The 25,454-nt window shown below is 41.3% G+C and overlaps 2 protein-coding genes across 3 annotated transcripts in view; one reads left to right on the top strand and one right to left on the bottom strand.

Annotated features, from left to right (window-relative positions):
* IQGAP2 (IQ motif containing GTPase activating protein 2) overlaps positions 1-25,454 on the top strand; it is a 263,135-nt gene that overhangs the window by 181,230 nt on the left and 56,451 nt on the right. For both annotated transcript variants that reach the window (XM_024563618.3, XM_045197804.3), the window contains exons 13-15: positions 1,462-1,625; positions 20,018-20,108; positions 25,166-25,333. In XM_024563618.3, the coding sequence (XP_024419386.2) occupies positions 1,462-1,625; positions 20,018-20,108; positions 25,166-25,333 (423 nt within the window). The remainder of the gene's footprint in view (positions 1-1,461; positions 1,626-20,017; positions 20,109-25,165; positions 25,334-25,454) is intronic.
* On the bottom strand, positions 8,449-20,007 carry F2RL2 (coagulation factor II thrombin receptor like 2). Its single transcript, XM_024563622.3, is given in 3 exon segments — positions 8,449-12,338; positions 12,340-12,641; positions 16,485-20,007. Coding segments are annotated over 3 exon segments (1,134 nt in total). The 5' UTR covers positions 16,549-20,007; the 3' UTR covers positions 8,449-11,570.

The following is a 25,454-nucleotide window of genomic DNA, read 5'->3' as shown; positions in this document are numbered from 1 at the left end:
ATGTGGTAGTTCAGGGGTTAATATTTTGAGGAACTGCCTGTTTATCAAGGTGACTGTACCATTTTCCATTTCCATGCATGTTCCCATTTTACCACATCCTCACACTACTTGTTATTGTCTGTCTTTTTTATTATAGCCATCCTAGTGGGCATGAAATAGTATCTCTTTGGGATTTGGATTTGCATTTTCCTAATAACTAATGATATTGAGCATCTTTTCATGTGCTTATTAGCCATTTTATGCCATCTTTAAAGAAGTATTTATATAAGTCCTTTACCATTTTAAACTGGGTTTTCTTTTTTACTTTTGAATTGTAAAAGTTCCTTATATAGTTGGCATATTTGCATACAACGTATACAAGTCCTTTATCAGATACAGGACTTGCAAGTATTTTCTCCATTCTGTAAGTTGTTTTTCGTTTTCTTTGATGGTGTCCTTTAAAGCACAAAAGGCTTAATTTTTACAACATCTCATGTATCTAATTTTTTCTTTTGTTGTTTGTGTTTTTGGTGTCATCACTAAAATGTAATGCCTAATCCAAGGCCACAAAGATTTACTCCTATGTTTCCTTCCAAGAGTTTTATAGTTCACGCTTTATTTCTAGGTCTTGATCCATTTGAGTTACTTTTTGTGCAGGGAGTGATACAGGGAATTCAGCTTCATCCTAATGCATATGGACATCCAGTTGTTTCTGTGCCATTTGTTATAAAGACTATTATTTACCTGTTGAATTTTTTAACAATTGTGTCAAAAATCAATTGACTATAACTGTAAGGGTTTATTTCTGAATTTTAAATTATATTCCATTGATCTGTATGTCTGTCCTTATGCTAGTATTAACTGTAGATTTGTAGTAAATTTCAAAATTGGGAAGAGTCCTCCAACTCTGTTCTTTTTTCAATATTGCATTTTGTATTCTTGGTCTCTTGCATTTCCATGTAAGTTTTAGAATCAGCTTGGCGATTTCTGTTAAAAAAATTAAAAAGAGCTGGGATTTTGTCAGGAATTACACTGAATCCATTTGAAGAGTATTTCCTTCTGAACAATAATACTAAATCTTTCAATTCATGAGTGTGAGATTATTTTCTCATTTATTTAGATCATCTTTAATCTTTTAAATAATATTTCATTAATTTTTAGTGTACATATCTTAATGCTTCTTTTGTTAAATTTATTCCTATTCTTTTTGTGATTATAATGTATTTGTAATTGGAATCTATTGTAAGTGGATTTTTTCCCTTAATTTCATTTCAGACTGCATGCTGCAACTGTATAGGGATGAAATTGATTCCTGTACATTGATTTTATCTCTTGCGGCCTTGGCTGTACTTGTGTGTTAGTTCTTATGGTCTTCTTATGTGGATTTTCCACACCCGTCTCTAATTCAATCTTTGCAATTGCTGATTCTAGAGAACTTAGAAAGTACTGTGACTTAAAAGGAAAAATTTCTTCATTTTCTAGGATTTGTGGCGGTAGGGCACATCAATGAAGCTATTGATGAAGGGAACCCTTTAAAGACTCTAGAAAGTCTGCAGTTACCTATTGCCAAAATCAAGGGTGTGGACCCCGAGTATGCCCAGCACTACCAGGATGTTTTATACCATGCGAAGTCACAGAAGCTGATGGTAAGTCTTCGTGAGTCTGTTTCTTTCAAATTACAGGCAAAAGGGAGGGATTTTTTTTTACCCATTTTTTTCCTGAAGCTTGTTAGCTTCTTGTTCCAGCAATTGCCTATGAATCAGAATGGAAGTAATTGGGCTGTCATTTTCCTGCCTTCAAACATTAGGGGGAAGCTGGCTCCAGAGCTGATTACTGCTTCTACTCTTTTCCTAAAAGCTCAGTTGTAAGTGAGTTTTTGTTCAGAGTTTAAGTTATTGGATATTTCTGAGAGCATACTGTGTGCATAGTGCAGCGTGTAGCATCTGGTAGGGAAAAGAGGGAGCATTCATACGACACCATTTGAATGTTCTTTGTCCTTATCGTCAATGCTTAAAAATGTATTGAGGCAGTAGGCGTTCTCTTATAGAATAGTTAAATAATAGTAGAGATAGGTATGTGGTAAAGCATCAAAACAAGGAGTTCACAGGGTGGTTCAGAGATGACCAGGATCATTGTGGATTAGAACCCCAAGAGGAGTTGCAGTGGAGATGGAACAGGAGCTGCCCCTGAAAGATAAGGAAGAGTTGGTCAGGTGGGTGGAAAGCAGGATGATGTAGGCAGGTAATGGGTACTGGCATGGTTTGTTCTGGGCACAGGAGGAGACTGACCTGGCTAGAGTTCCCATAAAGAGCAGAGGGTTTTATCTGTCTATGGAGCTTGTACCAATATTATGAGGAGTCTGACAGATACTGGCCTCTATTGGAAGGGTACTGGGGCTGAGTGGTAAGGCTTGTATGACCTGTCACTTGAGAGTGGGAGTGATGCTACTGGGACCTAGCCACTCACAGTTTCAATGTCCCCACGTGCTAGCCAAACCCAAAAGCGATGAGCTAGCGATGATCTCCTCTGTGTGGATTTGTAGAACCCAGGAACTGCCTCATATGAGACCAGAAATACATCCTTAGTGAGAACAAACATTTAGTGATCACCTGCTCTTTGCCAGACATGGTGTTGGGTACTTTGTGAATATTCTCACATAATTCTCATAACAGCTCTATGAATCATCACTGTCATCCTCTTACAGATAATGAAGCTAAGACTAAGTTGTCCAAAGTTGCCCCAAAAAGCCATTATTTCTGAAACCATGCCCTGGTCTATGTGACTCAGGACCATTTATTATTGTGCATTAAAGGCAGATGGAAAAGGATGTTTATTGAATCATTTTTTAAAGTAGCAAAAGACCACAAAAACAACTGAAATGTCCATCAAGAGGTGACTTGTTAAATTGCAATACACACATATCCATATGTGAAATACATCAAAAAGAGTGCATGGTTCTATATTGGACAATATTGAATTTGTGTGTTGAGCGCATGTACACTTCCAGTGCATACAAAAATGGGATCCACAGCCATATGTAGGTGTACGTGCATAAAATATGTCTGAAAGAAGACACTGTCTGGAAGGCGAACTAGATAGAAGGTGCGAGACTTCTTTTTCTTTTTGTACCACTTCAATTGTTGAATTTTTTACAAAGTGCATGGATTACGTATTCAATGTTTCTAAACTTTCAAAAAGCAAGGTAAACAACTCACAAAGGCCCAGTTCCCCCAGTAACTTAGTCTAGTCTCTAGAACAAAGATTCACCAATTCCGGCATCCCCTTTGAAGAAACTAACTTCATCTCAAACCATTAGAAATATTTTGGCCTCATCTAGTCTCCGACAGCATACAAAAGTGGTTGCCACTGGGGAAGAGCATTGAGTGGCTAGGGAATAAAAAGAAATACTTAATCTTTTTAATTTTGTACCATGTATTACCCATGCAAAAAAATTTAATAAATAAAAATTCACTAAAAGTAAAAAAATAAAGCAATGTAAATCCTGCTCAGTCCACACGACTAAACTACCTCATTAAAGGAGAAGCAAACTGTTCCCTAAGGGGCGGGCCATGTGTGCTTTCAGCCCTCTGGGTGGCATGGCCACAGTCCGGGTAGCCCCTGCGCACTACAGGTGCCCTCAACGCAGATCTTCCTTTGAGCCTCACAGCGACTGTGGTGGTGGGTGGTCTCTTATGGGATGTGAGTGAACCTGAGGCTTGGGTTGAATGCCAGGCCAGTGAGTGGGAGAATGAGACCCAAATCCAACCTTGTGTTACCACATCTCGGGGCGGGGAGGACAGCCTGTCCACCAGGAAGAGTGGGCTGCCTCCTGCTGCTCCCACGGATGTAGCTGTAGCCCTGGCACACGGCACACTTACTGGCATTTTAAGATAAAAGTTATTTGCTTTGCAAAAGAGAGACAGACTCATAGGTGAAGTTCAGGCTGACAGCTGACGGGGGGGGGGGGGGGGGGGCGGGGGGGGAGGGATTGAGCAAAAAAGGAAAACAATTTACAGACCTGGACAACAGTGTGGTGATGGCGGGGGAGGGGGAGTGTGGGTAGAGATGGAAGAGGGTAAAGGGAGATAAATGGTAATGGAAAAAATACAATAAAAACATATTGAATAATAAAAAATAAAATTAAAAATAAAGTTATTTGCTTTGGAAACAGAAGTTGCCATTCAAATCTTGACTTTGCCAAAAATTAGCTAGGGATTTTAGTCAAGTCACCAAAATTCTCTTTGCTTCAGTTTTCACATGTGTAAAATGAGAATAGTAGTACCTACCTTATAGGATTATAAGATGATCCTCTGCCCACAGCCACATGCGTCTTTGTCCTTGAGGTGAGCCGGGCCCCACAAACGTTTCCTCAGCAGGCAGTGGAGGGCTCCTCTAGTACATCCCACTACAAGGTTCTAGATTAAGCCCAAACTCCACAGCCGCTCTTCAGGGACCCCAGATGCTCCCCTGAGTGATCGTGAGGTGCCAGCTCCCTGCGGGGCATCCTTCCTGAGTGGGAAAGCAGCAGCTTTAACAGTGTAATTAGGGCATTAAGTACGAGCCTGGGGAACTGGGTACTAGTTCAGGCACTTTGGCCAGTAAAATTAGGGGCTTGAACTGTTTTGGCAACAGCTTTAAACAGATTTAAAACAACTCCAAGCAGTGAATCTGGTTTGGTTAAATTCCTATTTTTAAACAGTTTTATTTCTCTAACCATTAGTAGTTTTTTTTTCTAATTTAATCTTTATTATATATTTTTTCCCATTACCATTTAGTCCCCTCCTACCCTTCTCCCCTCACCCATTAGTTTTGAAACTTTCTTTTTTTAGCCTGATCTTCTCTTTCAGTGGGAGAGTGCAAGGCGGAATCTGGTTCTTTTATTTGGTGGAGTCTGTGTTTCTTTTTTAACCTCTGCTGTTTTGATAGCTAGAAGTTGCAGTTATGTTTTATAGTGGTATTTCTGTGCCTTTCCTTCCCGAGGTCCAGCCGTGGAAAATAATAGAAAAGATGGTATTACTGGTATTGTCAGTATGAAATAAAGCTTGTAGCAAACAATACAGTGTTAAAGGTTTCAATGATAACATCTTCAAAGAATGGCTGCAGAGTTTTATCAAAGATTCAGGACAGTAGTGTAAGTTGGTGAGGACTCTTGGTCCTTGTTAATAGTATTTCAAGTATAATCTTTGTGTAGGCACCAAATTTCTTTTGTTGCTTGGGGAAGGTCTGAGTAATGGGCATGTTGTCATACACTTAGCAGAGAACGCACCTTGTCTGTTCACTGGAGGCAGTGAAGTTTGAGCTATTTTTATTTAAGCATATTTTATTGATTATGCTGTTACAGTTTTCCCAATTTTGCCCCCTCTCGGCCTGGTAAACCCCCCCCCCCTTCACTCCAGCAATCCCCCACACCTTAGTTCATGTCCATGGGTCATACATATAAGTTATATGGCTTCCCCATTGCCTATACTGTTCTTAATATCCCCTATTTATTTTATACCTACCCAATTATGCTTCTAAATCCCTGTACCTTTTCCCCCATTCTCCCTCTTCCCCCTCCCAGCTGGTAACCCTCCATGTGGTCTCCATATCTATGATTCTGTTCCTGTTCTAGTTTTTTGCTTAGTTTGTTTTTGTGTTTAAGATTCAGTTGTCGATAGGATAGTTGTGAGTTCATTGTCATTTTATTGTTCATAGTTTTGATCTGCTTTCTCTTAATAAGTCCCTTTAACATTTCATATAACAAGGGCTCGGTGATGATGAACTCCTTTAGCTTTACCTTGTCTGGGAAGCACTTTATCTGTCCTTCCATTCTAAATGATAGCTTTGCTGGATAGAGTAATCTTGGATGTAGATCCTTGGTTTTCATCACTTTGAATATTTCTTGCCAGTCCTTTCTTGCCTGCAAAGTTTCTTTTGAGAAATCAGTGAGAGTCTTATGAGAACTTATTTGTAGTTAAGTCTCTGCTTTTCTCTTGCTGCTTTTAAGATTCTCTCTTTATCTTTAACCTTTGGCATTTTTTTTTGATTTTTTAATAATTATTTTATTGATTATGCTATTAGCTGTCCCATTTCCCCCCCTCTATTCCCCTCCACCCTGCACACCCCCTCCCACCCACATTCCCCCCCTTTATTTCATGTCCATGGGTCATACAGATAAGTTCTTTGGCTTCTACATTTCCTATACTATTTTTAACCTCCCCCTGTCTATTTTCTACCTACCACTTATGCTACTTATTCTCTGTACCTTTCCCCCCTCTCTCCCTCTCCCACTCCCCTGCTGATAACCCTCCATGTGATCTCCATTTCTGTGATTCTTTCCTGTTCTAGTTGTTTGCTTAGTTTGCTTTTGTTTTTGTTTTAGGTGTGGTTGTTAATAACTGTGAGTTTGCTGTCATTTTTACTGTTCATATTTTTTATCTTCTTTTTCTTAGATAAGTCCCTTTAACATTTCATATAATAAGGGCTTGGTGATGATGAACTCCTTGAACTTGACCTTATCTGGGAAGCACTTTATCTGCCCTTTCATTCTAAATGAAAGCTTTGCTGGATAGAGCAATCTTGGATGTAGGTCCTTGCCTTTCATGACTTGGAATACTTCTTTCCTGCCCCTTCTTGCCTGCAAAGTTTCTTTTAAGAAAGAAGCTGACAGTCCTATGGGAACTCCTTTGTAGGTAACTGTCCCCTTGTCTCTTGTGGCTTTTAAGATTCTCTCCTTATCTTTAATCTTGGCTAATGTAATTATGATGTGCCTTGGTGTGTTCCTCCTTGAGTCCGACTTCTTTGGTAGTCTCTGAGGTTCCTGGACTTCCTGGAAATCTACTTCCTTTGCCAGATTGGGAAAGTTTTCCTTCATTATTTGTTCAAATAAGATTCCAATTTGTTGCTCTTCCTCTTCTCCTTCTGGTACCCCTATGATGAGGATGTTGGAATGTTTAAAGATGTCCTGGAGGTTCCTAAGCCTCTTCTCATTTTTTTGAATTCTTGTTTCTTCATTCTTTTCTGGTTCAATGTTTCTTTCTTCCTTCTGGTCCACACCATTGATTTGAGTCCCAGTTTCCTTCCCCTCACTGTTGGTTCCCTGTACATTTTCCTTCATTTCACTCGGCATAGCCTTCATTTTTTCATCTAATTTGCGACCAAATTCAACCAATTCTGTGAGCATCCTGATTACCAGTGTTTTGAACTGTGCATCTGACAGGTTGGCTATCTCTTCATCACTTAGTTGTATTTTTTCTGGAGCTTTGAGCTGTTCTTTCATTTGGGCCACTTTTTTTTTTGTCTTGGGGTGCCTGAGCCACGAAAGGTTAAGTGCCTAAGGCAGGTTCTGCTGAAAGGACCGATGCGCCCAACTGTCTCAAAAGGTGCAGTTAAAAATGCTGGAAGAACTTGTCCCCGTGTAAAAAGTCTACCCGCATCCATACAACTGTGGCTCCTTGGAAAAAAGCACGTTCTCGGTGGAAGGGACCACTGCTCTTTTCTTTCCAAGTTTTCCGTCTGCCCTAACCTTTGGCATTTTAAATATGATGTGCCTTGATGTGGTCCTCTTTGGGTCCAACTTGTTTGGGACTCTGTGCTTCCTGGGCTTGTATGTCTATTTCCTCTGCTAAATTAGGGAAGCCTTTCATTATTATTTCAAATAAGTTTTCAATTTCTTGTTCTTCCTCTTCTCCTTCTGGCACCCCTATGATTTGGATCTTTGCCCTTTTAGAGATGTCCCAGAGACTTCTTAAACTCTCCTCATTTTTTTGAATTTGTGTTTCTTCATTCCATTCTAGTTGAATGTTTATTTCTTCCTTATGCTCCAAATTGTTGATTTGAATCATGGTTTCCTTCCCTTCACTATTTCCTGTGTATTTTTCTTTATTTTACTTAGTGTAACCTTCATTTCTTCCCTTATGCTTTTGTCCTGTTCAATGAAATCTTTGAGCATTCTGACCACCAGTGTTTTGCACTCTGCCTCTGATAGGTTGGCTCTCTCCACATTGCTTAGTATTTCTGTTCTGTTCCTTCATTTGGGCCATATTTCTTTGTCTCCTCATTTTGGCAGCCTCCCTGCATCTACGTACTAGGTAGAACTGCTTTGATTTCCTGTCTTAGCACACCTGTTAAGTTGTATGGAGCAGAGCTTTGGGTATTCTCCAGGGCGGGGCAACATGCTTCAACACTTTGTGGCTCTTTGTGTAGGGGAGGGATCAAAGAGGGGACAATGCTGCTGCTGGCTGACTTCTGGGGGCCTGCCTGGCACTTGCCCCTTTTCTAGTCACTCCACCCACTTGCTGCATGTGACTGGCACCCCTCCAGCTGCTGTCCTGGTTGTGGTTCCCAGAATTGGTGGGTTTGCATATGTTCTGGGCTCTCCTCAGAAACTGGCAGCTTCTCTATCACCCCAACCCCCACTAGGTTTACAGCCAGAAGTTATGAGGTTTTATTTTTCTATCACTGAGACCCTGGGCTGCACGGTCTGGTCTGGGGTCAGTTGCTCACAAAGTGTCCCCCCTGATTATTATCCACCACATGTGAATGTGGGACCCTTGTTCCACCAGCTGCCACTGCCACACCACTCCTCTCCACCTGGATTCCCCTTCTGTACCCCTCCTACCCATCTGGATGAATACAGCTTCTTTAAATCCTTGGTTGTCAGACTTCTGTACAGTTCTGGGTGTTTTTCTGGCAGTTCTGGCTGTTTTTCACTTTTAAGTTAGTTGTGATCCTTCTTATGATTGTGCAGTGAGGCGAAGCATGTCTACCTACGCCTCCATCTTTAGCTGTTTTTAAACTGAAGGCTTTCCTTGAGAACATGTGGATTATACTCCCCATGAAAAGTTCTATTTTGCTATAGGTAATGTGCTACATAAAAATGAAGTGTGCTTTTAACAAGTGAATATTGCTGCGTATTTTCTATAGGTAACTGTAATACAGTTGATTATTTGCAGGAACCAGTTCTTTCCATTGAATTTTTGCCGTCTTGAAATTTATTTTAGATTTGTTTTTCTTGCTTGCGTTAGTATGTACCTGATTTTGATTCTTCACATAATGACGTACATACTGTAAAGGGTCTTTGTGGGTGTGTCGTTCTTGTTTTTTAACCTGAGTCCATGAAATAGGAAGCTCTGCGCACTCAAAAATATGGCACTTAAAGATTTTTTTATTGTTTTGATGGTCACTATAGAGTATACTGGTCAATGCACATTTTTGCAGACTTGAAAATTCATGTTAGCAATCTTTCATGTCCTTAAACACTTTACCTCCTGTCTGATCCCTAAATGAAGGGAAAGATAGTCAATTACCTACAGGAAGATACTGGGCATTTACAACAAAATATTGTTTTCCCAATAAAAACTATGTTTAAGGAACAAAAATAATGGATACATTTTAAACTTCTAAATGGCTTTGAGTATATTCATAGCTTAGCTCCCTTACTTTTTTTACATGTCCAACCAAAAACGATACTGTCGGTGTCATACACAGGACCTTGCTTTCTCAGCATGAACTGAATGGGCTTTCATGCTGTTAAGAGGCTTTGAGATTTTATTCTTTCATTTACTTAGTCCCATCATATGTAAAGTGTGAAGCTGGGCCCCACAGACCCTGAAAAAGCTTGGGCCTGAGGTTGCTACACAAAGCACAAGGAAGTGAGGGAAGGAACTCCTATAGTACTGCGTATGGTACTTAAGTGTTTACAGAATCAATATTTGTATGTAAATGGACTATATATAAGTACTGTAATAAAAATACAGCCCTGACCAGTGTGGCTCAGTTGGTTGGAGTGTTGTCCCATGCACCGAAATGTTGTGTGATTGATTCCTGGTCAGGGCACATGCCTAGGTTGCGGTTTCAGTCCCTGGTTGGGAGCCTACAAGAGACAGCCAATCAGTGTTTCTATCCCCCCTCACCGCCTCCTCTCTTTCTAAAAGCAATGGAAAACTATCCTTGGGTGAGGATGAAAATTAAAAATAAAAATACAATGAAGTGCTTTGAAAGATCAGATTAGAAAAGTGAACTTCTAGCTTGAGAATCAGGAAAGAATGGCCCTTGGAGGACTTCAAGAGATGGAAAGAATTAAGGCAAACATGTTAAAAATAGCTTTTCAGCTGGAGACAGGGCAAGAAGAGGAGAAATCACATCACAGGAAAGCTAGAAGCTTGGCTGTATCTACATCACAGGCATACTGGAAATTAAATTAGAAGGTTAGCCCTGAATGTCAAACTACATATTTATTATTTATCCCAAAGCTGTGGAGAGTCCGTGGAGGTTTTTGTGTTGGTTTTTTATCTTATCTTTTGTATTGGTTTCAGGCATACAGTTTAATGACTAGATAATCATATACTTTACATAGCGTTCCCCTCGATATTGTTCAGTACCCCAACTGGCACCACACATAGTTGTCACAGTATTATTGGCTGTATTCCCTATGCTGTCCTTACATCCCCGTGACTATTCTGTAGCTACCGACTTTTGGTTTTTAGTCCCTTCACCTCTTTTACCCAGTGCCCCAACTCCCCCTCCCCTCTGGCAACCACCAGTCCCCTCTGTATCTATGAGTCTGTTTCCATTTTGTTTGTTCATTTATTTTGTTCTTTAACTTCCACTTATAGGTGAAATCATATGGTATTTGTCTTTCTCTAATTTATTTCACTGAGCATAATACCCTCTAGGTCCATGCTGTTGCAAACAGTAAGATTTCATTCTTTTTTATGAACAAGTAGTATTCCATTGTCTAAGGTGCCACAGCTTCTTTTTTAAGGTTTTATTTAGTTATTTCTAGAGAGAGGTGAAGGGAGGAAATCAGGGAGAGAAACATCTATGTGTGATTGCCTCTCACATGTCCCCTACTGGGGACCTGGCCCAGAATCCAGGCATGTGCCCTGACTGAGAATCAAACAGGTGACCCTTGGGTTCGCAAGCTGACACTCTATCCACTGAGCCACACCAGCCAGGGCATATGTGCCACGGCTTTTTTATCCACTTATCCCTTGAGGTTGCTTTCATAGCTTGGCCATTGTAAATAGTGCTGCAGTGAGCTGCGGGGTTGAGCGAGATATTCAAACTGACAGTTGAGGAAGAAGAATATGGCAGCGGCCCCCCTGAAGTGGAGGTAAAGAGAATGGTTGGAAGGCAAAGGCGGGACTAAGACAGTGGGGTCCTAGTGAGAGAGATTTCAAAGATCAAATCAGCTAGCTGATGAGGCAGCCACCAGCCTGAAAGTTGAAGGAGACAGAAGAATCAAAAATGATGCCAGATACAAAAAACTGAGATCTTAGCTTCTCCCCATGCTGTGTCATTGTCCTTTGTCCCATTCTCCATCGACAGTAGAAACCTCATAGGAGTAGGGAAGATGGAGATATAAAGAGCTTGAAGTCCCAGTCTGGCAAATCTGTCAGTTGCCATAGACAGTGGTGATATCTCTTCTCCTGTACTGATGTTCTTGAAAATACTGATAGTGTTTTTTTAAAGCCAGTGCTTTTGTAATATTTTATTTTGAAGTACTATCTCTTAGGAGCTCAGAAATGGAGCTAGAGGATAGAGCTCCTTGCACTTATGCTCACATTATCCCAAGAAGGTGTGTTTTCACAAATAGTGTTCCTTGTTCTCTAAGGTGATTTCACTATTGTGAGGTAAGTGGTGGAGTGATCTGGGACTTTTGACATGAGAAAATAAAGGAATGGATCTAAGCAACTATTCAGACTACCCAGGCACAAAGCTATGCGATAGATAAAGTATAAACCATCGGTGTTATCATAGTAGCTGGTGTGGTGAATAATAAGTATGATATTGCTTGGAGCAAAGCAAATGGTAAAAATCACGAGAATGAGGACACTCACCTTCACATACCACAACCTCCTACTGTCGTATGCATTAAGCGTCTGAATGATGGTTGTGTAGCAGTAGATAATGACCACAAGTGGAATTTAGAATCCAAAAAATGCCAAGGAGATGAAGTAGTAGAGTTGGAAGAGAGATGAAGACATGCATATGTTGTGGATGTCATGGCAGGTGGCAATGTCCCTGTGAACAAGATAATACTCCTACTTCAGGATGAAGAACGGCAGCATGTATAAGAAAACCGCTGCCCACACCAACCCACACGTTATCGAGGCATAGGTACGCTTGGGCAGCCCCTGGTAAGTAAAAGGATGGACAATGGCTAGGCAGCGGCTGATGCTGATGCTGGCGAGGATCAGAATGGAGCAGTACACGTTGCCATAAAAGATGACCGTGGTGGCCCGGCACAAGACCTCTCCAAATACCCAGTTGTGCCCATTGAGGTGGTAAGCTATCTTAAAGGGCAGTGTAGCACAGAAAAGAAAGTCTACAATGGCCAGGTTGATATAGAAGATGGTCGTGCACATGGATCTATCTGGTCCTGAAGAAGAGCACCCACAAGGTCACTGCATTGGCCGGCACACCTACTGCAAACACCAGGATGTAGACAGTGGGTATCAGTTTGGTACTTAAGGCGTTGCTCAGATACCCCATGGTAGCATTATTCACGTGGAGGTTTGAAACACTTTCTTCTGGGCACTTAGTTTTTACATCTGTGGTTTCTGCCCAGTCTTCTATGGCAGAAAAGGGGATCTCTTCAAAAGAATTCAGGGGAGCTCCATGGAAGGTCTTAATAAGTAATGTTGGCTCTCCCAAGTTGTCTGTATCATTTCCCTTACCTGTCATTAAAAAGAAGTATTAACATGTGATATTTTAGTGAGCCATATCTACGGTTCAGAAGTCAGTAAAACTAAATGTATTATGCTACACAATTTCTGTAGTTGTAAAATTTAGGATCATTTTTATTTTTAAAAAATCATTATAGATCAGGCAATCAAAGGCATATATCATATGCCCCGGCGCCATGCTAGCCAATGCAGGAGCATAAAGTAGATGACAACTCCTTGCGTATAAGGAATTGGAGTGAGACAAAGTAGCACACCAGACCATTATAGGGCAATGTCACATTAATGATACACTGTATAGTCACTCAACAATAGTTACCAAATTTAGGTGTTTGAGCAAAATGTCAAAGAAAGATGAACATAGCAAAGATAAGTGAGGTTCATAAAGAGACAGAACTTAATCGAGGAACAAGACTCTGATAGATGATGAATGGGCAGAGGCGTAGTGTGGGCTGTCACGGGATCTAGGAACACCAGATAAGTTAATTGAACAAGTGTTCATTGCCTATTTTATTGCATACAGCTTTTAAAGAAGCTCTATCTCTGTCTTCTACTCTCAGACGAGTGGAAAAGTTACACAAAAATACATTGTCTTATGCTAATAAAGTTTATCTGAGAGATAAAGTTGAAAGATTAGGTTACAGCAAAATCTCTGAAAGGCCCCTAGCCTGTCCTGAGAAATCACATGCCCATTGATAGATGCTGGAGTTGTACACAAAAAATTACGAGCAGGTGGACGGCCATTGTAGTGGACAGCGCAATGATGCTCCCAGGTTCCTCTCTGCTGATGCCTAGAGCCTGTGAATGTGATACCTTGCATGGCAAAAGGGACTTTGCAGATGTGATCAAGGATCTGGAGATGGGGAGAGTATCCTGGATTGTCCCGGTGGCCCAATGTAACCAGAAGAGTCCTTACAATAGGGAGGCAAGAAGGTCAAAATCAGAGAGAGGGAGAAACCTCAAGATGTTATACTGCTGGCTCGGAAGATGGAAGGAGCCATGAACCAAAGAATGCAAGCCACTTCCAGAAAAAGGCAAGAAAACAGATTCTTCTCTAGAGCCTCTAGAATGAACACAGCCCTACTGCCACCTTGATTTTAGGACTTGTAACCTCCAGAAATATAAGATATTAAAAAATGATTCAAGCCACTAATTTATGGTGATTTGTTATAGCAGCAATAGGAAGCTAATATAACAATGATTCTGTTTGAGATGACTTTGGTGACAGTGTAGAAAATAGACTGAAAAGATAAGCAACTGACAGCGAGGGGGCCTCATTTGGAGTCTGTTGTTATCATTTTAACTCAGGACGGTGAGTTATGGACCAAGAGCAGTGGCAGCGGAAAGGTGAAGGCGAACACATGAGACTGTGGTGGAAGGTCAAGGGGACCTGGTATCTAACTGGTTATGGAGGTGGAGTGGGACCGGCAGGAGGCAGAACTGACTTGGATGTTTCTACTCTAGATGCCTTGGAAGATGAGGATGGTCCAAGGGACGGCAACAGAGAGAAGCTAAGGTCTCAGTTTTGCGTATTCCTGATTTTGAGTTGCTGGAGGGATATTAGAGTGTGGAATGTCCCAGGGCAGGTTAGAAGACTTAGGTGTAGAGTCCAAACTTTCAGGAGCCGAAAGGAAGAGGTATGGATTTCTTAGTCTGCAGAGAGGCTGTGGTTTAATGTAATAGGAGTGATTGAACAGCCTAGGGAGAGATGTGAGGGGAAAAAAACATCCAAAGGCAGATGTTAGGGGAAATACCAGATTTTAAGGGGAGGGGAGACGAAGGAAAATCAGAGGATGACATCGATAAATCCTATAATTATTTGGCATTATGTGGCATGTTGATATTAATAATCCTAATTCTTGAAAGAGCAATGTCAAAAACAAGACAAACATCTATACTTAGACCGTTTACCATTATGTAATTTTTCTATAAGTTAATCTTTTGACATGAGTAGTTAAAAGTAGTTTCCCTCAAATTTCTGTTAAGATGAACTTTTATGCTGAGTTTAAACTTCATACTTGCCAATTTAAAACCCCATTTCTCTGCCTTTCCTTTTCACATGACCTTTGAATTTCTGCATGCTGAATACTTGAGGTTAGTGTTCAGCCACGCGGTTCTCCTTCAAAGCCAGTTTCTCTTCCTGGTTTCATCGCTACCAGTTGGCCCCAGGTGAAACTGAAGCCTCCTTCGTAACCCTGAGATTGCACAAACTGAATCAAGTGTGTGACAAAGAGGGAGGGGCAGGGAGGGGCTCAGGGGTTATTTAAGGGAAGATAGATTAAAGAAAAGGAAAGAAAAATCTGGGAAGTGGTGGTGGTTCATGCCTGTGTTTAGATGCGAACTGTGAGGCGTGTGGAGGCGTGTTGTGTGACACTCGAGTTCCGCCACACAAACCCTTTTGCTCACTTTTGAGTTTTGGAAAATTCTGGTACCTGATATCCCCCAAGGAGATGCGTCTTCCAAGGTCAGCAGGAAGCTGGAAGATGGGGGCTGAAGACCCTGCTGCATGAGTTGTGTCCCTTCAGGATCGGAGGGGAGAGCCATTGAAACCACGTGTCTGTCCGTTTTCAGAAAATTCTTGTGATCAAGTAAGACGTCATGCCAAAATCACGCTAAACACCGACCGAAAAAGTCTTGATTCCATTTATCATGAGAATCCCAGCTGATTGATTCAGCGTGGGCAAATCTTGTATTCTCCACAGCCTGGCTTTCCTTAAGAATAGCACTCACTGTTAACATTTTTTTTAATCTATCGAATTCTTTAGACAGGTTTCCATTTAGCATAATCATTCTAAAATGTTTTCCAACCCGGGAAAAGGCCTTGAAGAGGCTCAGGTCCAAAGGGAGCGGACTTCAGCCACTTCACATCCCCCGCCCTCCCAAGGAAGCAAAGTCACCGCCTCCAGACCCCACCCACATCTTGAGGGAACCACCGCCGTCCACAAGCCTTGTTTCTTTTGCTATTCTGCTGCATTTGGGCCCATCCACTCCAGAAATAGTTTTCACTCTACCCTATTCCTAAGGCCCATGCGTGCTGCTGCCCCCAGGCTCTCTGAGCGCTCTTTTCTGTAATTCCAGCTGTCAGTTGTAGCAACACTCCTTTACAGAGGTTTGGGTGTTGGTTTGTGCTGTCCCGATCCCAACAATGTTGACTGAAGTGTGACCAGCGGAAAGAGCTAGAGATGCAGATCCGGCCCAAATTGGTTAATTTTGGAGCAAGCAGAAGTTCCAGGCTAACATTGTGTTGAGTAAAACAGGAAACACATTACAAACTGAATGATAGTATTTGAGAGATTTCATTTCTAAAATGTAAAAATCACGTATGAGGGTAGGGAAAACTAAATCCTGGTACCACCGAAAATCAAAAAAGGCATTCCATTAAGGAATACTAATTAATTAGCATTGTTGATTATTGAGAGCGGACCACCTGATCTCTCCGAGAATGCTCTTGTTTCCCCCCTTTGTGCATCACCAGAAGGTATTAACATCGGATTTTTTAAATCTTTTTAAAAGTCCTGTTTTTGCTGAATCGGAGGAAATGCTTAGAAAATCAAAAACCTCTCACAAAGAAAATTGACTCTTGAATTAATTGTAGACGTCTACAATCTTGACTATGCCACAAATTTTTAAATATAAGTAGAGAACACTTAGTCTTTGACAAAGCTGAACTAGAGTAAATAAACTATAGCCATTTACTTCCATGGCGCCACCTTGTAATATGTAAGATCAAACTCTGTCTTTTAGGTTGCAGCTTGTGTGAAATGCAAAGCAAATTAGAGTCAGTGACACAAACCAGCACCTCCTTCCTACCCCATGAAAAGTAAGAAAAGCGCTCACCACTCTGACAAAAAGTGGGCGACAGAAGCGTGACTCCAGCCACCACAAAGATGAGGGCCTTCATCTGATGACCGGAGTCCTGCTTCCCAAACGGAGTCCTGCTTCCCAAACGTCATCAAGTGTGGAAGGTCAGGGAGCACGGTTCCACTTCCGCTCTACGTGTGAACGGCAGATGGAAACCTTGCGCTCTCTGTAGAGCTGTACTTCGCTGCTGTGCAGGCAGGGAACTCGCTCAGGTCATCCTCCTGCAAGCGGTGTGGCGGCACTGGCCGGGCAGTGTGCGTGACTCGGACTGAGCCTCTGCTACACATGACGTGTTCCTTGGAGAGAGTCGTTTAACTTTTACCCGCCCCGAACAGTCCCTTCTGAATCGATGCTGTAAATCCCTCCCACATACTTCTGTGCATTGAAAGAATGCAAATAGTGTACAGTTCCTTTGCAGAAGAAAACTGAAAATAGATGCTGGCCAGCAGTTAGTTTTGACTCTGTCTCAAATCTCATTTTATACATGGGGTTCTACTTAATAATTAGCTTCTACTTAATAATTAACAATCAGAAATTATCCTTATTCTCCCACCTATTTCAAATCTGAATTCTTAAATTCATTACATGATTATAAATTAAGTAAATCATGGAAAGCAAACATTTTTATGAAGTTAAAGTTAATTGCTTGACTACTCTGAGAATTTTCTATCGAAGTCACATTGGCCTGAATTTGTCATCAGTGCTTAGCCAGAACTTTTGCTCGTCATGTTCTGAGCCATTCAATAGTGTCAGATATTAAGAGTGGGGGTTGGGGGTCATACAACAGCATTTGATTAAACTAAAACCATAACACAACATTGAAATGCAGAGGACTCCCTTTACTCCATGGGTGTTGGTAAGCAGGTCAACAGTAAGTTTTTTTTTTAATTGTGGTAAAATATACATAACATAAAATTTACCATCTTAACCATTATGAAGGGTGAACAGATTATTAACACAACTCAGTAGTGTTAAGTGTAGTCACGTTGTTGGGTAACATATAAGCTTTATTGAGTAATATTATGGAGGATATGATTTAATTTATAGGGAAAAATACTGCGTTATAACAGATTTTCCTATAATTAAAAAACTTCAGGTGAAATGCCAAGCCAGACAACCCAACAGCCTGTTGCCTATAAGATGCAGCAAGAATCAGAAAATGCCCATTTCACACGGGACTCAAAGGCTTGAGGGATAAGCTAGGAATGAATTGATCTGTGCAAACGTTTCACGTCTGATTAAATCGCACCACACCAAGTTTACGAGCGAAAGTCAGTCTTTAACACTTCAACTACGTAGCATATGGTAACACACACTGAGATAAAATGCTATTTTATTGTAGAAATAGTAACCAAAAAACAAAATATTGAGCAGAGTGTACTTTTGTGTTTAAAATGTTCTAGGAGTTTATTATTTGATTTGCAGATGGCCTAGTTTCTGGTCACTTAATCCATTTGTAACTCAAATGTTGAACCTGGCTGGAGGTAGAGCTGTGGCCATCCCGGAAATATATTCCCAGTCTTCTAGAGAGCAATTGAAGAGGGGACATTACATTGGTGGGATTTGGTTTTTACTCTTGGTTTTGTTTTTTTTTTAATTTTTAGCAACTGTTGACTTGAATTCATTTGATTTGCAAAGTCTCTCGTTTGTTTAGCTTTTAAAACTAATCCCATCAACTTTGAAGTAGGACTGTAGCTTCCTTTTCATCTGGGTAAAAGTTTGTATGGCGCATCTGTTACATTGATAAGTTACGAAGAAATTTGGCAAATGCCCTTCAAAAAACCTGAGACATACATCAGTGACCTTGTATAGAGCTTGGGTGTTAGGCTATACCTGTGAGCGCGGGCTTTCTTCGGTCTGGGAAACAGACAAAATAGTTACCGTTCCCCTGTCTCTTCATTCCTCCCCTCATCTTCAACTTCCCATTTTAACCTTCCCCATTCATCCTGCCCAGAAATGAACATCTCACTAAGCACTGAAGGTTCCCATATGGCAGATCTAGCTAGAGATGATTGGGGAAGCAGGTGCCCAGTTTTCCGCAGTGGTCTCCGTTAGCCCGGAGGTTGCAGGATTGAAATAAAACATATCTCACTTCCAGAGCCCTTTCCACATACATTATCTCATGTTGGTGTCTGAGGGAAGCAGGGTTGAGGCCTGCAGGGGAGCTGGTGAATGTTACCTCTCCTGTCTGTCTCCCGTCCTTCCTGAGTCCTCAATGACGAAGGGGGTTCGCTGTGGCTCCGATGAGCTATGATGAGCTCTCTTCATCACAGTCTTGCTTTAGGATTTAGTACATGACACTTATTTCTACACACAGGCAAAGTTCCCATTTTTAAAAATGGAATGTCTCATCCTCCCCCAGAATATTTGATTCCTACTGATAAAATGATTTACTCGCAATCTAGGACAAGTTTATATAAAATCCAGTTGCTGCCCGAAAGTCCCAGTTAATTATCTCCCAGCACTGCACCTATAGCAAGATCATCAGAATCAACCCAAAAGTAAAAAAAATTAAAATAAATTTACAGAAAGGAAAGACAATTCAATATCTTGTTATTGGTGCTATGACCTCCTTTCTGAAACTAGTCTTTTCTCCCCCTTTGTAACTCAGTACCCTACTTACTATAAGTTGGCCCCATCTTGGCTATTTCTATGTTGTATATCTACAGCTAATGCCTTACTCACATTGTATTATAATTACTTTTTTTTTTTTGATATATCTGCATCTTCTGCTAAACTGTTAGCTCCTTGAGGACAATCACTATGTTTTTATTTGATTTCTCTGTTTGTTTTTATTTTTGCCTTTGTGTCTGATAAATGTTGGTGTCATTGTGTTGCCCTCAAGCTTACAGTACCACCCCCTGGCACTCCAGGCCACCCCGGGAACCACAGTGACAGAGGGGTGGGGGAGTGAGTATCTGGTGAGGGTGGCCAGAGAAGTCATTTTTGGAGGAGGTGGCAGTTGAATTAAGGCCCCAAGTGATAAGAAGGACTCACAGCCAAACAGCTGGATGAGATGTTGTGATGTGACGGCGGCCGGGGTGAAGGTCTGGGACAGGGAGTAGAGGAGTGTGAGGTGAAGCCAGATCATTAGATCCCCACAGTCCTTGGAAAGGGAGTTTTCTTTGCTCCCAACCTCTGGGGAAAGTCTCTGGAGGGGTTTAAGCCAAGGAGTGCTGTAATGAGATGTCCATGTGAAGTGCTCACCTGGTTCTCTGTAGACAGCTGTGATAGAGGGCCAACCTGAAAGCAGCAGAGGCAAATAGGAGACCAGTGCAGCTGTTCGGGGAGAGGTGCTGGGGGGCTGGGCTGAGGGGTGGCAGGGGAGAAGGGAGAAGTGGTTGCATTGGGGTCTATTTCTTTAATAGCTTATACAGCATACGGTGGACCTTGGTGGTTGCTAAATAAGAGCTCGTGGAAATTATCATAAAATGGCTTCTTAAAAGGAGTACTAATTCTGTTTAATCCTCATGCACTGTTCCTTCTTTATTCTCTGACCATCTTCCCAGGACACTGAGAGTGCTTCTAAAATTCTTTGGCTGGACGAGATACAGCACGCAGTCTGTGAGGCCAACGCGGACAAGGACAAAGCAAAGCAATGTAAGCCCTCGCCTCCTTTTGCTGGCCCAGCTCGCCTTGCTCGTGTCTGGTTGTGCATCTGAATTTTTATATTAATTAATATATCTTTTGAAAATGTGTAATTTTTAATTCTGAAAAGATTTGGACTCTCCTACCAATTTGAGTTCTTGAAAGCATAGTTGTACAACAGGCTGTGTTGGCTGCACTATTTTCAATGACAAGGTACTGTCTCCAGCAAAATCTGAGAATGTGGCCAAATAAAACCCGGGAAGCAGAAATGGCTTCTAAACTCTCAAATTTATAGTTTTATCAAGTCCTTTTTTGTCTTAATCCTTAGAAAACTAGCCCATTTCTGCTCAATATATGTCCATCCTCCCTTCCATGTTTTTCACTGTATTAGGGTTTTCCTGAGAAAGAACTACATAAATATTTTTCTCTGGAAAAAAATGAACTAAAAAGATGATAGATAGATAGATAGATAGATAGATAGATAGATAGATAGATAGATGATAGATAGATCAATCAATCTGTTTTTTCTGGAAGGTGTATATATACATCTATCTATACGCACACATGTATATGGAGAGAGAAAGAGGGAGATTTATTTTAAGGAATTGGCTCATGCAATTGTGGACAGGCTGGCAAATCCAAAATCTGCAGGGAGCCTGGCAGAGGCCAGGTGGCAGCACTTCATTGCCAAAACACAAGTGGACATAACCCTGTGACCGACAGGAGTGTCAGAGCAGTGGTCAGCACAGCCTGACCCGCAGAGCCCTGTGCGATCGGCTCATCGGACACGGTTTTCCTAAAAGGGAAGCGGACAGCCTACTAAATTCTTTCTTAAAAGATTTTATTTATTTATGCATCCCCCTGACCTGGGACCTGGCCCACAACCCAGGCATGTGCCCTGACTGGGAATCGAACCAGCCATCTTTTGGTTCACAAGCTGGCACTCAATCCACTGAGCCACACCAAATAGGGCTACCTTCTTACTTGTACAAGTGGAGAAGAACTCTAGGTCAAGTGAATAGAAGTGTTACTTGAATCATAAAAACAGAAAGTCATGGCCCCTCAATTAATTCCCAGACATGAGCCAGTTTATAGACCCAGGACCCCTTGAGGAAAAGGAAGGCAGGATTCGCTCAAGAAAGGACTCTGCTGCACCCCCAAAACTCTATAGTGTTTATCTTTCTCCCGGGCTTCCCCCACAGAGACCTATGGCCTCTTATCATGGTGGCTATGCTGGGGAAAAGAACACAGGCAGACTTTTCGGGGGTTACTGAACCCTGGCTCTGAACTGACACTAATTCCAACAGACCCAGAATGTCACTGTGGTCCAAGCAGTCAGAGAGGCGGCTCACGGAGGCCAGGTGATCGGTGGAGTTCCAGCTCAAGCCTGTCTCACAGGGGCCCAGTGGGTCCTCAAATCCCAGGGTGGCCTGGGATTTTCTCCAGGCCAGAATGCGTACGTGGAAGAGACACACTCAGCACCCGGCAGGATGCCCACACTGGCTCAAATGAGAACTTTTTAAAAAAATTTTTATTCTAAGCCTCTGTTTTCATAAAGAAATACTATGAAAATTCAGTTGGCAATGTAAGATAGCAGCAAGGCTGATATATGAACACTCTACATGTGTGAATAACCTACATAAATTAAAATAAGATTCCTAAAAGTCTAGTTCATTAAGCCGTCCATTCATAGCACAACTAGAATCTATCCTGTTCTATCAGGCCACAGATTGCTATTGAGATGCCTCACTCTTGCTCCAGACATATGCTTTTAAACTTTGGGAGCATCTGGGAGAAACATCTGGTTTTTATTTCCTTAGCCAGGAAAAATATGTGTATTTCCCCAACCTGAACTTTTATACCCTTAGGACCTTCGAAGTCTTTTTGTTCTAATCCTTAAGAAAGAGAAAATACAATTGAGATATGTATATAAGTGATTTGAATTTAAATATAAAACTGAAGGCAATGTAGTTTGAAGAAAAGCTTTCAAGAAATTAGATTGTCATACAGGCACTCAAGTAGCCTGAAAGGGTTACAGTTTTTCTCTTAGAGATCAAACCGATTTGGATACTATATTATTCCTTTTATTCTGTATTCTTCTTACATTTGGCCTGCAAATGTTGATTCTGTTTTTTTACATGAGACTCATGATTCTATTTATTGACTGTGAAAGTCAAAGCTCTCCTCAAATGTGTGACTTTGTACTCTGAACTTGCACACTTAAAATTCTGCCTTCTGCATCTGTCCTGTCCCTCAGAAGAGCTACTACAGTTTCTTCTATCGTGTATAACAACCAAAATATGCTCTGAAGATAAAGCAATGTATATTCTGACACTGAGACAGGAATTTTCCAGTTTTTTAACAGGAATTTAATCTTACTTTTAAAAGCATTTTTCATCCTTTGTATGAAGACTTGAAACAGATTCTGGCCACATGGTGTAAGCATCAATCCCACTCCCAGATAATTTGATAAAAGAAAATGTGTTGGCTCACAAATTTGACCACAGGCGAGGTTTAAAAGGGCAGAGGAGCTCAAGCCTCCTTCATCTTGGCCCAGTGTTCGTTTTCACTGGAGCATCTTGTTTCTTAACGTGGGTTTGTCTCTACGTGTGACTCCTTAGAGTGATGTTTCTCGACCTTTTTCCATTGCTGCACCGAAGGAATGTTTCTAAACGTCGTTTTTCCTAATTGGTCCTCACCACGTAATTTTAGTACCACAGATGTATTGTATATCTGATTACATACCATATGTAGATCTGCGCTTTATACATAAAAAGGTGTTCTTACCCCGTTCCCCCAAGAACAAATCGCATGCCTTAGTGAAAGCCTGCTGGCGTATGGCTTCAGATGTAAAGCAAACATATTTTTGGATTTCTTAGATGATTTATGGGAAGTTTCTTAATTGTTTCGTAGCAGAAATATACCTAACTTAATGGACATCATTTATCTGACATCCTCGGCTATCTGGAATGCACAACCCACAGATTAAGCCAAAAAGCAATCAAATAGATGTCAAGAAGCCTGCGTACTGGAGCTGATTTACTCTGCTCATTGGGGGGCCCCTTGGACAGACACTTGGAGCCCGTTTATTTTTATCTCAGGCATAATGCTGTGATGTTTGGTTGTTTTTCTTCCCAACTCAGAGCACATCAGACACCATGGATTAATTACCAAGCACGTAAGTGTTTGGGCTGCCCTCCACTGACAGAAAGACAGCAGCAAGAAGTGACAGCTGACAGTGACAGTGAGGGGAAAAACCCAATAAGCATGGGAGTTTAAGACCATTTAATGCAGAAGCAAAGGAGCCCAAATACCTCCTTAGCCCTTGAAAGCATCCGTATATTATAGTACAGTACAAGTTTAATGGCATGAAGGACTCTTTGGGCAGCTCTCAGCAAACTTTCCGTTCCTTCCATTTACCAGGGACTGCGGGTAAAATGATGAGCAGGACAGAGATTATTGCATTAGGGTTTTCTCCAGGGCTTTAGGTTTTCATAGAAAATGGTTCTGTTAAGATGCGGAGCTTCAGCCCTGGCTAGTGTGGATTGAGTGCCCACCTGCAAACCAAAGGGTTGCCGGTTCCATTCCCCGTCAGGGCACATGCCTGGGTTGCGGGCCAGATCCCCAGTAGGGGGCGCATGAGAGACAACCACACATTGATGTTTCTCTCCTTCTCTTCCTCCCTCTCTCTAAATAAATAAATAAAATCTTTTTAAAAAAAATGCAAAGCCTCAGTTAGCTGGAAAATTAATCTGTGGACCCACTCCTCAAACATAAATACTCAATGATAAAGTACATTACTATATGAAAAAACATATGGCTTCAATACCCATCTTTTAAGGGAAATGGTATTTTTCTAGATTAGATGAAGCTATCAGATGTAAATCATGTAAGAATTCTTTGTCATTTACTGCATTTTTCTCATCCTACAAAGCTTTTCTGGAGAAGAGGCCGGGGGGGGTGGGGAGCAGTTCACCCATTCCTATTAACTTCCACACAAGAACACAATGCCCTACCTTTTGTCAGGCGGCAGCTGGCATTTGCCACAGTTCTTTGTTCTCAGTGTGCCCCTTCACATGCGTGTGGCTTTGACTCCAGGCTGCCGAAAGTCAGACTCCATTTTTCTTGCCCCTTCAGGCTGTGTAGTTCTGCACATGTGGACATAACTGTTAGCAACGATATACCATTTAGCATTTGTGGGGTAGAGTTTGACACGTGTGTATTTTTAAAAATAAAAAATATCCATCTCTCCCTTCTCTTTTCATCAAGATGATTTTTTCATCTAAAAAGTATTTTAAACTAGTTTATTTTTCCTTTTTTTTTTTTGTTCTACATTTCTAACTCAGTACATTTACAGGTTGTGAAAGCAATAGTTCCATTTGCTTGGGCCATAATACTCCGACCTGGAACTGAAGTGGACAGTAAAGAACTCACCATGCAAACTTTCTTCAGGCAACCAAGGGTTCGGTGTGATTTCATTCGTGGGGAGAGGCAGAAATTTGAAATGGGATAAAAGCTTTATAGGGCTAAATTGGTTCCAGAATTAAGTTTCTGGATTCCTTCACGCATAGCCACTAGCTGAGCCTGTCGTCCTTCTAGAACGTTCGTTTTGGTTGATAATGACAATCTTGGAAGTATACCTGCACTGTCAGGAGAATATCAGGATTTACATAGCTTAAATAACATTTTCCTTGTTCTAAAATAAGTAAACATCTTCATAAAGCTAGTTCGCAAATACTGATTAAGGTGCTGTGTGAGGGTGCACATGTATTGTCGGTGTGCTCCCGCCCCATTTCGTGGGCTAGCACAGCGAGCCACACTAGTGCCTTGCTGCCACACAAGAATAACTGGGAGATGCTGTGATTGTTAACCAGCCAGGCTCCTGTGGGATCTTATTCTTATGGTCTAAACAGGTAGGTGAGTTGGTGACTGTTTCTCAGGCATATGTGATACATACTCTGAAAGGGTAATAAGGTTTGACACCAGTGCATTCCTGAAAGGTTACATGCCTCCAGGGTAGGAGAAGGTAACCATTAACAAAAACATTTATTATTATTATCATCATCCAGGGGTTACACTGGTCGTGGATGTTAATCAGTGTTTGGAGAAAGAAAAGACAAGTGATATTTTGTCTGTTTTGAAGTCTAACGTCTGCAATACAAACGACGTGATCCCTGAATGTTCCGACGAGTACTATGACGCGCTTTCCAAGGCAAAAAGGCAGAAATCTGGAAGTGGTAAGAGTTTCTGTCGCTTAGCACAAGCTAACTACCGTTTTCAATATGAGAGTTTCCGTGGTATTGTATTTTCTTAACTTTAACGCAAATATTGCTTTCAAATTAACATTACTAAAATGAT

Source organism: Desmodus rotundus, chromosome 1 (assembly GCF_022682495.2).
Source record: "Desmodus rotundus isolate HL8 chromosome 1, HLdesRot8A.1, whole genome shotgun sequence".
NCBI classification, from domain to species: Eukaryota; Metazoa; Chordata; class Mammalia; order Chiroptera; family Phyllostomidae; genus Desmodus; species Desmodus rotundus.
The sequence above is the reverse complement of the archived record's forward strand: the minus strand, read 5'-3'. Positions and strand labels throughout refer to the sequence as shown.